Consider the following 16759-nt stretch of genomic DNA (forward strand, 5'->3'; position numbering starts at 1 on the left):
AGAAGACTGCTGTACATGAACACATGCAGCATGGGAAGCTGGAGGAATCAGCACTCCACATGCAGTTGCACAGCTACGATCTCTCTAGGATTAGAGACACATGGTAGGATAGCACGCATGACTAGAACACTGATAGATGGGATACAGACTCTTTAGGAAGGACAAGACAGGAAGGGGAGGAGTTGTGCTCTAAGCAAAGGAGTGGTTTGAACACTCACAGCTTTACTTTAGAACAGGTGACAAGATGTTTAAGACTTTATGGGTAGGGACCACAGGAGACCCACAAGGACAATGCAGTCGGCATCTACTGCCAACTGCCTCATTAAGTAGATAAAGCCTCACAGTTACAGACCCTAGTCCTCATGAAGGATTCTAACCATCCTGACATCTGCTGGAAGGACAATGTGGTGTGACACAAGCAATCCAGGAGTTCTCCAATGTGGTAAAGACAATTTCTTGATACAAGTTATCAGCAGGCCTAAGAGAGCTGCTCTGGTGGACCCACTACTCACAAATAAGGAATAACTGGGCAGGGATGTGTAAACAAATGGTAGCCTTGGCTGCAGTAACCCCATAAGTCAGTGGAATTTAAGATCCTGAGGGAAGCAAGCAAGGTGCATAGCAGAATTACAACAACCCTAGATTTCAGAAAAGCAAAGTTTGACTTTTTCAAGGATCTGCTTGCTTGGCAAGATTCCATGGAAAATTGCCCTGGAAGGTAAAGGGGCCAAGGAAAGCTAGCTGATCCGCAAGGACAACCTCCTCAGAGCAGAAGAACAGTTCAGAGTTCAGAAAATTCAGCAAATGTGGCAGAAGGCCAGCATGGCATACAGGGAACTCCTCATTCAACTTGAACTAACTCAGCTCTGGTCTGACCAAGCAGTGGACTATCTTACCTTTGGAGTTCTCTTCCAGGCTAAACAATTCTCCAATTCAATATTATATAGACTAAGAGTAGTGCACCCACTACTCCTTTATTACGTAGTTTGTTACGTAATTGTGGATTACCATCTCATGTTGAGCTAGATACTGCTTGTGAAGTCTGTTAAAGGGACAGATCAAAAGGCTACTACTGTGTTCCTGAACAGTTTCTCCAAGCATCTATTAACAGTATTCATTCCTTATACGTAGCATCTTAGGCACATACTGTCTCAGGCAAGTGAGCAATAGAGATATGTACTAACTCAATAAGAAAAAAGTGAAAGCATTTGTTTACTGAACACTTGAGAGCCAACAGCAAAAAGGAAAATCCACTTCTCAGCTGTGTGAAGGGGAGAGAAAGTGGTAAGTTTACAGCAAGTCAGGCACAAGTTTAGTATCCACTGTTAGAAGTGATTTCTTAAAGACTACCCCAAATTTATTTTTGCTTATTAAACCATCCATCCTTAAAAAAAACACCCTGACATTTTTAAGACTTTCAGGCCCAGGTGCCTTGAAGGAGTAAGTATTCTGCACTTCATCTGGAAAAGCACATTGGCACCACTTTTCTAGTCCTGTTTTTAAGTTAAATGGACTGAGCTAGCGTAAAAGCTGTCAGTTTCTAGTCTGCATACTGTTAGAAATGAAGATATGAAGAGACAAAAAAGTGGATGTAAATGCTGGTTGTACACAGAGCAGTCCTCCCCTCACACAGGGGGACAAGCCACTGAAGTTAGTTGCACAACCCCACATTTAGATGAAAAAACATTTTCCTAAGTACCTTGACATCAAATGTTCTAAAACACAAGCTGGGCTACTACAACCTTTTCCTTGAAAGAAAGTTCCACTTTATGGATGGATTTAAAATGTACTAGTTTAATCCATTTTCTGCACGACATTACAGTTTTTACATCGCAGTTTTTACATCGCATTACTAAGGACCTAGTAGATGCGTGACCACATTCAATGGCCCTTATTTTTCTCCCTCAACTTCCCCTCACACACCATGACACTATGAAGTGTATCTGCTATGCCATTTAATATTTTACTTGCCTGTAGTCTACTGATGTTTTGACTACCTAGTTTCAACTCTTCCATGAGCGATTCCTTGGACTTCTCTGCTAAAGCCAGTCTTTTAGCAAGCGCTCGACACTGTCCATCAGAGCAGCATGAGGAGGGCAGAAAGAAGGAAAGTTAGTCTCAGTATTTTTTATCTTATGCCATCTTTAACTGAATGTTTTGGATGTTTTCATCTTTCTGTAAGTCATAATCCTTACATTTCAAGAAATTTAATCACAGTTTATACACATTCTTATATGCAAAGACAACAGTTAACATTCAATTTTTTGTTTCATTTCACAGAATCATTATTGTATTGTAGCATTGGCTTGTATTTTCTCCGCATTATTGCTAGGAAATATTTCATAAGTAAAAACCAACACAAATAAGTCACTTCACATGTGGCTTAAGTATCAGAGAAAGATGATTACTCCATATTATGTCATCTATTATTAAAAAAATTTAAATCTTCACATTGGCAGGGCAAATTCTCTACGTATTCCATATTGGGAGCTAATTTGATCTGTGGAATTAACCACTTACAGGAAAAGTTACTTATGGTTTAAAAAGAAAAGCAGCAGCTATGGAGATAATGAAGCATTTGGTCTATTCTTGAAATTAAAATATGACTTATGCCTAAAACCCAATTTCTCAGAAACCTCTTTTTATCACTTTATGACAACATGCTCAAACACTTTTGAATAATGTCAGTGTCACTTTAAAATGAAGTCAAAACTAGGTTGGTAATTAAAACCAGCCACTTCAGCTTGTATAAATAACTATATATGACACTTACTGTGCTTCTCAATACATGCAATTAAGACAAGGCTAAAAAAATGATTTATTTATTTTTAGAAACTTTCTACAGTGCCCATTTTTATGCATACTACAGCACAGCCAAAAAAAATATTCCAGGAACAAGTTTTCTGAAACATTATGTAGCATATATTTAAACCCACTGTTATAACACCTGTCTGTGGAAAATTCAAAAAGGATTTACTGTTTTCAGTACAGGCACTGCCTGCATGCTCACCTCAGCATGAAAGTGTACTGATTTGCTGTCAGCAAGCTGTAAATGGGATGTAAGTTCTGCTATCCTTGCCATATAGTGGCTTTTTATCAAGTCTTCACGAGACTCGTTATCTGGAGCCTGGTAAAGCAAAAAGTTTAAGCAGATGGAGATATTTATATATTTAGTAGAACTAAATAGTTACATCACAACCTTGTCCTCTATACTGACTCTTCTTCTTCCCACCTGAGGTCTGGCTGCCCTCCCCAAAAGCATTAAGTTACCCAAAACAACAAGTTACAGCAGGTAAAGAGTGACTTTCAATGTCAAGCATAAGAAATTGTATAGTACTATCATAAGAAGTACACACCTTTGATTTACCATTTTTTGCCATAACAAAGGGCTGAGTGAACATATAAGAATTGCTCAGTTTAACATGAAGTCTCTGATAAAGACAAAAATCCACTGCAGAAGCTGAGTATTTGTACCTAGCAAAAAACCTGCTGATTTTTCCCAGCAGGAATTCCTGCGCATAACCAATTTTTAGCAGCTCACAGACACTCCAAACCCATATTTCCAATGCTGCATGTTGCCGGTTTGTTTAGACATTTGGATGGTAGTCTTTGTTTTAAACTTGCCAGTTTTCTGTAAATTAGAGTTACCCACTAGAAGCAGTTTTCACATGGCTTCTCATTACCCTGAATTTTAGTATTACACAGTAGCTTTTAAGAACTTGTATCAGCTATTATCTGGCCTCAACCTCTACCCTTTTAATCATTTCTTCAGAAAAAAAGGAAGAGCAAGATAAAACACACATTGGTTTCCTGCATGATCAGGAGAGGAAAAGCACTGAACTGTACTCTGCTGAAGTTCCTGGGAGAGCTCACCAGAGACATTCACCATAGCCTAGGACCAAAAAAATAAAAGGAGAGCCAGAGAAAGGCCTGTAAGTTTTTTTGCAGCTTTCTCAGGTATTAAGAGTTGAGGCTTGGAATCTGGTAGTGTTACTGAAGTACCAACACAGCAGTGCTTTCCTCACGCTGCAGAGAACAGACCCGGACCACAGCTCAAACTGCTCCAGACCGCTTACCCGAATAAATCAGCTGAATATGAGATAGAGTTCATTACACAGAACTCCACAGTTACTGTGCATTCAGAACAAAACAAAATAAGAAAATAGATGGGTTTCAAAAACACATACACAGACTACATGTGCAACTCATACCATTAATAGTTATTGCAATGGTTTAAGTAATTATCAAGATTAAGTTTTAGAAGTCAGAACTGGAATATTTAACATACATAGTTTGAAATGTTCAAAACAAATTACCTTTTCATTATCAGTACTCATAGTCAACATTCCAATCTGGAACAAAGCAGAAAATATGCTTAAATGAGAACTGCAAGAATACATACCATAGATATAAATCATTTTGGCTTCCATCATAAAAGGACTTCAAATTAAAAAAAAAGTTGCAAAAGTTAAAAATAATTCAATGTTTATTAAAGTGTTTTAATTGACAACATGCAAAATCTAAGTATTTCCACCTGCAACATAAGCGACAATAAAAAAAAAGAGAGAGATGAATGCTTTGAGCGGAATTAAAGCTGACACCAGCTATCCAAATAGTAAATATCCCAAATATTTACCTTATGATGTATACTGAGGGGAAAAGACAGCAAGAAAAAAAGCAAGATACAGCTAGCTTGTTCAATTACACAGTTTAATCACACAAAATATTAGTATTTCAATGCATTAAGGTATTCCTTAATTACCCAGTTTCAAGAGCAATGAAATCCGTCTTAGATTTCTTGAGCATCTTCTAAACCCCTCTTTTTCCAGTATGACTGATAAATTGCATTGACAGCCCAGGGTGAAGAACTAACATAACTCTAGCAGAGGTGTTATCTAGCTACACAATGCATGTGAACAACAAGTTTCAAGGACAAGTGTCTCCATAGAGTCAGAATTGGTTTCTGACCTCAACAGGTAGACAGATTTAGGTTTATAAGAAACAAACATGGAATGTTGATATGAGTAATATTAAGCCTTGCTGCTAGAAAAGCCAGCAACACTCCTCAGACACCTAAAGATTGAATAAAGCATCAAAAACTTTAGATGCTAGGTTAGTTCAAAAGTGGGATTTTCAAAATAATCGGTCATTTTTATCCTGGGGCAGGGAAGCAGGGAGAAAAAGAGTTTATTGATTGCTGAGCAGATTATTTTGCATGTCTTAAAGATGACACCCCTCTCAATACCACTTTGGAACTGTTAACTGAGAGGAAAATATAACCCCCTTTAAAACCCTTTTAAGATCTGATAATCGGAGAGGAAGGGGGAGAGGGGGATGAAAAGCACCCCCCCAACACCTTTGCAACACAGAAGAGCAAGGACAGAATGCTTGTAGTATCCAAAAGCAACTTTTTAACCCGCATTTTATATAACCTTTATAGGTTCGTACAATTAGTGCTCTAGAGAACACTGACAACTTTGATGGCTTCTTCAAACTAAAATTAAGTTATACTACATTGACCTGTAGTAAGTCTAAGCCATTAATGGAGAGGGTGGGAAAAAAAAGCCACTGATTACATACTTTCATTTCCATTAATATATCTACAGATGAAAATATTTGGGAAACTCAGAGCTGACCTGAGATACTTACTGCCTGCAAGGCTTAAGAAAAAAAAAAAAAGAAACAGAAAATAAAATAAATTAAGCATCTTTTACTCTTCCCCCTCAGTAATGCAAGTACAAAGTTACAAATGTGGCTCTATACCACTAGTGAAGTTGCTGAACAAAAGGTCTCAAAAAGCCAGCCAGTTCTGAACTCTGCAGAAGCCACTGACAAGCAGCATTGCAAATTTGGGGAGACCAAGTGTTAACTCAGTTCAACACCATCAAAAAACTTCCAGTAATAGTGTTCCATAGATCGAACAGTACTACCAAGAAGTCTTTTCCAAATGAAAGTTTTTTCTCTTCTCTCCTGAAGGAAGGAGTCGCTTACCAGACTGGTACTTTTAACAGGCTCCCTCTGACTCTTTTCTGTGGTTTCCTCCTTCTTCTGTTCAGTTACATTTGGCAAGACAGAGCGCTCTTGTATAGTTTCAGCTAAATGTCCACTAAGCGAGTACTTCAGTTTTTGGTTTTCTTTCTCTAGCTTTATTTTAGCTAGTTGGGCCTCCAACATCCAGTGTTCTTTTTCCTGTTCAAGTTTTGCAATTTTCTCCAGACTCTGCTGGACCTTTAGGAAGAAAAGTTTACAGTCCAGGTTATCGGACAAACAAACCACACAAAATACAGGAACTGTTTGAAGGCAGTATTATTTAGAAACATGACATAAGTGAACTAATTGAATAATACAGCAGGTAAACACCTACTGATCTTAATCGTAGCCTTAAGTATGGTTATGTGGTCAGAAGCGATCATGTTTAAGTAGATACCATGTCTGGACACAGCTACAGCTCATAGAACAGGAAACACCATATTAGATAGAAGTTACAGCTGGTAAAGATACATAGCCAGCACTCTCTTGTTCTATGCTTAAAAAGAAAGCAAAACCACAGAACCCCCCCCCCACTTATCCAGATATGAGAACTATAGGATTGACCAGCATCTGACCCATCATTCCACACATTCTATTTTTCATATTCAAATTCAACTATTATACTTTGAAAAAGGGCCACTACAAATCACAGAAACCTTATAAAAAAAAGAGAGACAAAACCGCGCACACAAAAAAAGCAAAAAAAAAAAAAAAAAAAAAAAAAAAAGGCAAAAACAGAATGACTCAAGCACAACCAGAGCATTCAAATCAAGAACTGACAGATTAGTCTGCAAGTCTCACTTATACAAAGAGATAGGCAGACTGAGTAGAACTTTTAAATACTATTTAACCTCCCTCTGCCTCAGCTTCCAGAAACAAAATACATACAGGAATGGTAAGAATAGCCAAATATATGCAATATATTTTCTGTTGAAAAAAATTACTGTCTGCAACCAGTGCTGATAAATCCTACAGTCTGAGAGAACACTCAAAACAGCATGTAACAGAAATGAATATCTTAATATGTCTTATTCTTGTCTTTATTTTGACTTTATCTAAATTATTAAGTAAAGATTGCCTGGCATCTTGTATTTATACAACAAAGACATCAATGGCACAATCTTGTCTTTCATAATTACATGTATATGCTACAGGTACAGGAGAGCAAACCTTGGATAACATGGCTTGACAAGAGTAATAATTTTACTCTCAAAACTCAAGTAAGATAAGTAAGATACCTCCAGTCTAATGTTAAGCTTCAAAATATATAGAAAGACTATTCAATACTTTTACCTTTACAACATTATTAAATGTTAGTAAAATTAACACCAGAATACCTGTTGTGCAAGGCCTTCTCTGCTTTCTGTGGAGCTCAGAAGAACTCGGCGATTGGCCAAAGCCTCTTTATAAGGCACTGAATCTGAACAAGGCTGCAGAAACATAAAAAGAAACCTCACAACGTTTCACAGTAGATCAGAATATGTATTTTTTATGTTTATTTTCTTATTGCCTTCCTTCCTGTCCCTAAACCTTCAGTAAAGGGCAAATATTCCAAACATTTAACAGCCAGGAGAAAAGCTAGCTTAGCTCCAAATAAAGTAACATATACCTGCTTAGAAAAAACCAACCAACAAAAACACAGAACACTCCATGTGTTACTTAATGATCAAATGCAGCTTTAAGTCCACTTGACATAAATCACAGCAAAGTGATTTAATAGTTGTCAAGTACATCACCACTTATTTGCTAATTTTAATGGGAACAGAGGGGAGATCTGGTACTATTTAATCCTTTGGTTCAGCACATTTTCTCCAGGATACATCCTTTTCAAGTTTTTTTGCTCCTGTTAACCTCCACCATCTTCCAGTCAAAGCAAGTATAAGAGTATAATATCAATCACTCCATATTCCTAGCAATTATGGTAAGAAATGTAAATAAGTAACTATCTTCTCCTGGAAGTCCTGGCATGAAGTTGTTTGTGGAAGTGGACAGCAGAATCAGCACATGCCCTCACAACTGAGGGCAACTACATTCTCTAAAGCAGTACTCCTGCTACAGAATTTAGCGGTCCCATTTCCTCAGGAAAGGGATTTTTCATTCAGAGCAAAATTCATTCCAAATACTGAAAATCCTTAGTTTGGATTCTTTGACGTAACAGCAAATGAATTGTATTTTCTTTACACAAGTATGCTAGCTGAACAAACCTTCTTCAAAGATTTCACATAGGCAGCTGCCTTTTTCTTGTACTGCAGCATACACTCAGCTGAAAGAGGGCTGATGAACTCTGTTCCTCCTTGAGGCCCGTAACTCAATGAAGCAGTGAAGTGATCCAAATTGTTGCTAAAGAATGAGGCAATCTATACACATCAAGGAAAAGTATTGAGTGAAATTGGACTTCACAACAAAAGGAAATTCACACAAGTTATGGCCCTCACTTCTCTTACACATTCACAGACTTTAACATTGCATCTTCTTCATAGTATCTACTCTTATCAAACATGCAGTTGCTTTTAATATATGGCCTGAAAATAGCTTAGAATAAACTGATACTATATAGTACTAGTATCAGAGACAGTGATAACTACATTTCTCAAATCATGCTTTTTTTTTTTTTTTTTTTTTTTTTTTAAAAAGCCTGCTTAAGTTGGGGCATTATATTAAAACAAAAAAATAACCATTACCTTGCCCACTCCATTTGTTAAAGCCACAACAGAGGATAAAATGCAGTCATTCGTTGTTATAAGTTTCTGTGTGGCTGTTGGAACCTCTTGTTCTAAAGTTGCTTTCTGACTGTAGTGCTTGGAAATGTCTAAAAAAAAGAAGAGAACAGTTATTTCTTTTGCCTGTTTAAGCAGCCATTTAAAAGCAAAGCTTTTAAATTCAACTTTTATGGCTCTGGACTTTGAACATTTTCTCTTCTGCAAACAAGTTGTATAAAAGATTAGTCGGGATATTCTCATAATTAATTCTTCAGTAGACTGTCTTGGACAACTGTTTACAAACCTAAGAAATAGACATTATGCTTGTTACAAAAGGCAGAATAAGAGGGCATATTTTCAAGTGTGCTCAGTATCCCCAAAATTATAGTTATACAAGGGAGCCAAGGTCCTTTTAAACCAGCACTTCATTTCAAAAGTATACTTACCATCTCCATATACAGAGATGTCAGGATTTTTACTAATGTTCAATACTCAAGTCTTAAATTTACATGACTTAGAAGGGATGGTGTTTTAATTTTAGTAATTCTTTCCATTAAAAATAGTAACAATCTTAGAGAAAAAGATCAACTTTTGAAAGTCATTTACAAAAAGTGTTAGTTTCCATACACTAATTTCAAGAGCACCAAAATTAAAAAAAAAAAAAAAAAAACAAGTGTTTATCAAGGAAGAACAGAAATTCGCAATTTTAGTTTAGTTAAAAATAAGCAATTATTTCACAAGTAAACTTATTACAATAAAAACTCATTGCCACAGAATGGAGAAATCCCAGGCTATCACCACCAGAAGGAAATTACGTTTTGTGGCAAGTTTAGGAAGCTGGCAATTAGTTTGGACTGGTAAGGAAAGGGGGAGAGAAAAGAATAGTAAAAAAAAAAACCCTGCCATACTGGGATGGGAGATGTCAAGCACAATAATTTGCTTGTTAGCTAATGATTCTACTGACTGTTTTCTTCACTTCTCTTTTCAAGGTGCAAGCTTTGTCTTGAGGGTGCTGTAATTACAGCAACTCTACTAAGAAACTAGAAGGTATTGATCAATAACACATCCTACAGGACATCAAAAAACAAGACACTAAAATAATTTTAAAAAAAAACAAAAAAAAAACCAGAGACTTCTTATAATAGGGACCCTGCAAAATGGGGCAATACTATTAGCTTTTGTTACTAACAGCCTGAAGAATCAAGATACATTTTATTTAAGATTATAAAAGCTTAATGTTTATACAGCTGACTAGTATCAAAATGATTCAGCTATATTCAATATTTTCTCTGTGCACTGCTACATGGTACAGAATATTCTAGAATAAAGATAAACAGAGAAACATTAGTGTTTTTAATCCCTTCTCCCTCTGTTTCAACCAAACAGCACTTGACTGAAAATGTAACAAATCCACATCCTTTTGATAAAGGCTAGCATAAGCCATTTTCAAGGAGGAAGTCAGAATTTCAAAGTGAAAGCTAACTTCTTGGTAAGCTTTGGTTACATATTCATTTAAAAAAGAGCAACTCACCTAAAAACTGTAAGGAAAAATTCCATTTTGATTGCTGAGACTAGGTCAACTGTATACAAGCAGGGGAAAATATGTACATTTAATGGCATTCCATTCCATGTGCTAGTTCACTACAGTGATACAATTCAGAAACTGAAGTGATACTGCTCAGGGTGATTCGAGAGAGCCACAGTTAAGTTTTCCAGCAACTTACAAGAACAAAGCTAGCAGAATGGAGGAATGAAAAACATGCACGCATCTCCAAAACAAACAGTTAGTAGGCTTGACTGTTTTGCCTTTACTGATTAAGATTAGATTTTATCATATATTACAGACCAAACATACTGTTACAGAGAAAATTTATATGCATGTATATATTTATACAGAAAGTAACAAAGCTGAAACATACCACTACTCCACTCCTCTCACCTTTCAGAATGTCATGAAATCCATGAAGACTTGCAGCAATGTTTGTAAATACAAAGCTGTAATTTGTCCTAAGAAGACCCTCTGGTTTTGTACCTAAAGAGTATCATGTAAAAAGTAAACAAATTAAAGTTTAATCATGAATGAAAAAAGTTCACTCTGAAAAAGCATCCTATTTCTGCCTACTAGAAACATTTGCATGGGGTATAATCTTTAGAACAGAAGAAACATAATAGATTCATTGATTAAAATTTCTCCTTCAATATTAAATTTCTCTACTGAATTTTGCCCGAGTAAGCAGGTCAAAGACTTCCAAGCTTTTTAGGTTTCATTTAGACTTTACAAACATCTTCAGCTATTTTTGTCTCAGTTATGCATATCGAAACATTTACATAGTTCCTCCTATAATTGAAGTAAGTATCTCTGTCCTTTTAAGAAGTGAAGGCTGAAATAACCTGAAGCTATACAATAACTACCTGCTCTTATTACTTACAGCGTACAGCTAGATATAGTTCCCCGACCCAAAGATCTGACTTGATTTTATTTAGTTATAACTACGAGTAGTTTAATAACCTTATGAATAGGAACTGAAAGGGATAATTAATAATGAAATTCAGTTTGTTAACAATTTAATTATTAAGTGATGACAAAAGATGTAGTGTCAATCATACTATAAAAATTTACAGTTATTTCTTCTCTACAGTTAACTGTGACTATCTAAAATGTGGTAAATGGGATTGCTTGCTAACTTCCACGCCTGCATCCCGGCCACATGTGTCTGGAAGGGGAAGTGGAGGGGAGAAAGCGGCACATAGAAAGAAAAATGTCCTACAGCACACTCAGTATCCCAGGGCCCCAATATAGCAGGGTGTGCTGCAGAACTCACCTGCCCCATAGTTTAGGCTGTATCTAGAAAGTAGTGATAACCTTGTTTTCCTGCATCTACAGATTTCTTTTTCTTTCAAAAAAAAGGAAAGATAGCTCAAAAGGAACACTAGTACCTTAGAGTCCCGAAGTAACTGAGCTGAAACAGGCACTTACTTGGTAAAGCAAGAAGACTAATGTATGTGTGTAGCTTCTCAAAAACTGCAGTCAACTTTTTCATGTCTCTGTGTAGCTCCATATTTCTAGCTCTTAAGGCAGCTGTGCAAAGAGAAGACTCACACTCTTCTTCCAAACTAGGAAGATATGAATATATTAAAATACATACAAGTATAACGAGAAACAAGTCCACGATTTTGGGGGTAGATAAGTAGCATTCTCCACATCCCAAGCCCAAGGCAACAATAAACTGGGAATTTTAGAAAGGTTAACATATCAGAGTAACTTAGCTATACATGACAATTTGAGTGCATATATAAGCCCAGCTCTTAGAAGACTCAGTCAAAAGGCAGGACCTCCTGAGGAGCAGAGCTGTGTATATCCATGGCAAGGAATTGAGAGCATCAGTTTAAAGCCCTTTTCTTCTACTGCATGAAGTTTTTCTTTTGTTTTTTAAGCTGGAAGAAGGAGAAGAGGCACAAAGGAGGCATAAAACAAGCTCTTTCCTCTTCCTCAATCCAAAACCTCTCTTTAAGCATTACTTTGTGCTGACAATCCATCTCCCCTCAAACCACTCAGGAACAAAGTTTTTTCACTGCAGAAGGGAGTGCATCTGGCTTAGTTTACTTTGCATGTCTAGGTCTTTATGTAGTGTTATTTGCATCTCTAGACGGACGCAGGAAATTAACAATTTCTGTCTACAATATCTGAATACTACCAGTGCTATTGAATAATACGATTAAAAATAAATAAAACAATTCATCTTTCATTAAAGCCTTATCCGTAATTGGAAAGGCGGGCTTTTAAAATGCATGTTTTTAGCTTTAATGCCCTGCTTCCAAAGGATGAAGAAGAAAAGCGCTACCTTTTAAGCCAGGATGCTCTGAGGATTGACTTGATATCTGAGTTCTAGACATTGCTAATGGTGAAAGCCTGACATACTTAGTATCCTTTTAATTTGATCTATCAAAAGTACCTTTTTAATTGGTAAGGAAGAATCTTTCTTAAAAAGCATAAGTATGAAGATAAATGTTCTGTGAAAGCCTTCAACTTCACAGCTGTTTCCTGGAAGGAAAACAACAACATGAGTATTTTTGTAGAGTGGACATCTTTCTCAAGGCTAAAACCAAGAAATCTTACCAGCACTGTCACAGTATCTTCTGTAATGCTCGCAAACAAGTGAAGCATTCCTTCCTCCAGAGGGCGAACATACGATGCATTTTCATGAAGATGCTGTGAGAACTGAGTACAGAGAGATTTAAAATGGTGCTTGCTGTATGCTTTGGCAAACTGTTTCAAATTACCAACTGAACAGTTCACTTTCACATAGAACCTTTAATCTTGGATAATCCCAAAGAGGTCGCTTATAAAATGTAACAGTGAAGTGATGTACAGCCACCTCTTCTACAGGGTAAACTGACATATAACTTGAGGGAAAGTGGGATATAGCGAAGACTAATGGAAGTTCAGGCAAAACCCCACCTACACCTTTCCACAGTACCCTATCTCCCTTTAACTGCCATGCATAGCACACCAAACTTCTGCTTTTCAAGTACAAGGTTTTGCATTCCTCAGAGCTCGACTACATCAAATTAAGGCTAGTTTCATGCACCCATTAAGCTGCCAAAATGAGTTCTCCTACTTTCCTCACACCTGCTGTTCACATACCACCCCTTGTCCTGTGCATCAGCACAAACATTTGCACAGCCATACTGCACATAGTCTGGGTTAAAACTAACAACAAAAAAAAAGGTAAATTTTAATCTGGATCTGTTTCTAATCCAGTTTGCTGCATTAGTCAGAACACGCTTATGCCAATGGAAAGGAGGAAGCGGTAACTAATCAAAGGGAGAACTGCTACTTTCAGTAGCTATGCCAGGTTAGAGCAATTGTGAAACTTCGGCATCATATGGCTGCCTGACTTTGCTAAAAGTCCCTTAAATACCTTAGTTTTCAGGTATATACTTTGGGGGGGGGGGGGGAAATCTATAAGAGTTATTTACTCTTTCACACAATCGAAATGTAGCAGTAACATCAGCTTTTGACTTTGATACCACAGTATTACAAAAAGCTTTTTCCATAGATTAACATACATAGCCAAAAGTAATCTTGGTTTTTATTTTGCCCCACAGGAAGGTACCTTCACCTTTGATTATTTACACTACAAAAGTAGCTAAAGATCCCAGGCAAGTAGGGTATGATAAGTTTCCATTTAATTATTTATTATTATGATGCAGAAACACAGTGTTAACAAGAAGAGAGATGCTTAGCTCTCATTCATGCATGCACAAATCTGGATGGAATTAGGGAAAATTCTTAAATCTAAGGAAGAAATACCACATGCAGAATGCTTCTGACTTATATTGCAAGAGGACTGGAGTTATTTGGTATGATGCTGAAGACCCAATAGAACCCAGCAATCCAATACTTAAAGAGAAAAGGAATACTTGAACCTGGAAGGGAATTGTCCACATCTACTTTGAGTGTTTGTTGGGGGAAATAGCTTGAAAGCGCCAGACAAAACCTGGAGTTAGGGAAAAATAAATCAGTGCGAGTGTGCTAAGCCACTACATGACACTAATGTCTCATTTTCTCTACTGCATTAAGGGGAGATTTTTTTGAACCACTCAGTGGAGGAGATAAGATCGCACTGAGAACACTTGCCAAGCAAATAGATAACCAAAAATATGGGAGCAGCTTCAGTGAGTGACAAAAGATGCTCAGCTGCTGGAAAGCCACAGCAAGAGCCCTGAGCAGTAGGGTGCACTGAGGCAATTTGATTACAGATAAACCAGAATAGGGGCAGACTACAAGAGACAATTATGAGGACAAACAAAGCCTGAACTACTGAATCAGAGTCAATTATCAGAAGAATCAAATTACAGTTCTGATTAAGTTGCAAATTTCAGCTGTGTGAAAGCACTTTTCTCTGCTGAAAAGCAATGGGGAAGTGTTAACCATGACACTAAGAACAAAAAAAGTGCAAGAAGCGATGGCTAAGAAATCTGATTTTTACTCACTTAGTATAAATTGCATTAATATCTGCAGAATCCAATCACCATAGCAGGCCATGTAGATAAGGAGACACAGTTCCTGCCCCAAAGAATTTGGAAGATGACAGAACAGCACAGTTTTCGCAAGAAGGATGTGCTATCTTGAGTGTGTTTAGTGGCAGGAACAAGGAAACCCTGTTCTTTCTCAGATTAAGATCTATGCTGAACCTCTGAGAAAGTATATCCTGATTCAAATAGCTGAAAGGACTAAGAAGGTAAATGGAATGGAATTTCTCTAGTGGATAAACATCTTCACACGCATATTTGTTGACTGCAGAGAGATTAAAGAGGTCCTTCCAAGAACAAGAAAGTTTGGGGATAGTTTACATTGCCACTACACATGCTACAACCATTTAATGAACAAAAATGTCTATTTCTGTGGCTTAAGTCTGAGCCCTTCAAACTACTAAATTGAAATTATCATCTGAATTCGAATATAAACTAGGTTATCTGACAACCGAAATATGCATAGGTCCATTGACACTATGAATTCAACAACTTAGATATTAAAGTAAGTTTACAGCAAAGCATACACATATGCATGCCCCACACATCTTTGTGCATAAAGTTCTATTTTGTGCTTGATGGCACAGAGAAGTCACAGGCAGCAGCTTAACAGCTCTGAGCATGTTCTCAGCAAAATCTTCCCAGAGTTGCATGGAAAAAGCAGGGCTTTTCAAAACAATTTCAACATGCTTTACACACATGACACTTCAGAACACTTACAGGAAAAATAGTAACACAGATAACCCCAAACCATATTATAAAGTTAATGTTTAATGATGGAACAGAGTCCAAGTTCTCTCCTACATAAACCTACCTTACATCCAGTTGATTTCACACTACAGTTAAACACAGGACATTTTGTTCCAACATTTTCCATCCCCCATTCTATTTTTACAGTAACTAAGACAAGCATATACTCTAACAGTGCAATATTTAGGTATTTTAAAGCAATCACCTAAACTTTCCATAAATGCAAATTGAATTAGCACTTACAAAAGAAGCTTTGCTCTATCATGTTGCTCTTGTAGCAAAGGCATAAGAGAAGATAACTCCCAGCAACTATACCCTTGCCGCATTCAAAGAATTCGGCCAGTAGAAAAATCCTCCCATGAAAGACAGGCTGCCCTCAGGAGCATATTTTTAGCATTCCAGTAACACTGGTTGAAGAAGCTTCCATGATCAAAATTATCTGATCTTGAAAGTCTTGAAAAGACTTGAAAGAAATCTTGATCTTGAAAGAAATATAACTGAAGAAATATAACTGAATAAACTTTTAACTGACATTAGTAAGCTTTACCTTCTGATTTAACGGTGATATAGTGTCTGTTGCAGAATCAACAGGAAATATCTGGACTTTCTGCTCAGTGTACGTGTGAAAGTTCAGAAGAGCTGTTACAAGATCTTGAACAAAAGCGAGGGCCTGCCCAGCAAGGTCTCGCAACTTCAGCTGTAAAGACAATTATAAAAAATTATATCTGAGATGTACCTATTTAAATAAATATTCTATAGTTAAATATAAAAAAATTAATTCACTGTGACTCGTTTCCCATTACTAGTCCAGCCCAAAAACACAGGATAACAGCAATTATCTATACCTTAATAATTAAAGTTTACCTAACTACAACACCATTTAGAACTGCATACTTTTCCATGAAGACAGAAACTGTTTTTATTTCATATAACAGGTCTAGCCCACAGTGAGATAAGTAGAAGACTTACTCTTCCACATGAATACAATGCAAACTACCTTCGGAAAGTGCAAAGGCTTTGTGGACAGAAATTCCCCTGGAGTATCACAGTAATATGAAGATGAACTATCTTCTGCCATTTAGAGTCACTAAAATGACTGTTTTTATTCTATACCTGTAGAAAGTTAGGTCTTTACATTTGAAGCCACAAAAGTGCTTACCTGGTATCTTCTGTTGTGTAATGGTACGTTCAGAGCGTTGTACTGATTAGATCCTACAGGACAAAAACCAAGTTACATATACTTA

General features: G+C 36.9%; 1 protein-coding gene across 4 annotated transcripts in view; it reads right to left on the minus strand.

Moving 5' to 3' along the window:
* The window catches only part of PPP1R21 (protein phosphatase 1 regulatory subunit 21), a 32141-nt gene that overhangs the window by 3495 nt on the left and 11887 nt on the right, over window positions 1–16759 (minus strand). For all 4 annotated transcript variants that reach the window (XR_010388597.1, XM_026095393.2, XM_026095398.2 and 1 more), the window contains exons 8-20: window positions 16675–16727; window positions 16063–16212; window positions 12847–12948; window positions 12683–12771; window positions 11707–11843; window positions 10669–10761; window positions 8712–8839; window positions 8235–8387; window positions 7368–7460; window positions 5992–6228; window positions 4317–4352; window positions 3011–3127; window positions 1972–2070 (exon numbers count right to left, since the gene is read on the minus strand). Coding sequence is in view for 3 of the 4 variants with exons in the window: in XM_026095393.2 (XP_025951178.2) it covers window positions 1972–2070; window positions 3011–3127; window positions 4317–4352; window positions 5992–6228; window positions 7368–7460; window positions 8235–8387; window positions 8712–8839; window positions 10669–10761; window positions 11707–11843; window positions 12683–12771; window positions 12847–12948; window positions 16063–16212; window positions 16675–16727 (1487 nt within the window). In the remaining variant the exon portion in view is untranslated. The remainder of the gene's footprint in view (window positions 1–1971; window positions 2071–3010; window positions 3128–4316; window positions 4353–5991; window positions 6229–7367; window positions 7461–8234; window positions 8388–8711; window positions 8840–10668; window positions 10762–11706; window positions 11844–12682; window positions 12772–12846; window positions 12949–16062; window positions 16213–16674; window positions 16728–16759) is intronic.

The sequence above is a fragment of the Dromaius novaehollandiae genome, chromosome 3 (genome assembly GCF_036370855.1).
Source record: "Dromaius novaehollandiae isolate bDroNov1 chromosome 3, bDroNov1.hap1, whole genome shotgun sequence".
Taxonomy (NCBI): Eukaryota; Metazoa; Chordata; class Aves; order Casuariiformes; family Dromaiidae; genus Dromaius; species Dromaius novaehollandiae.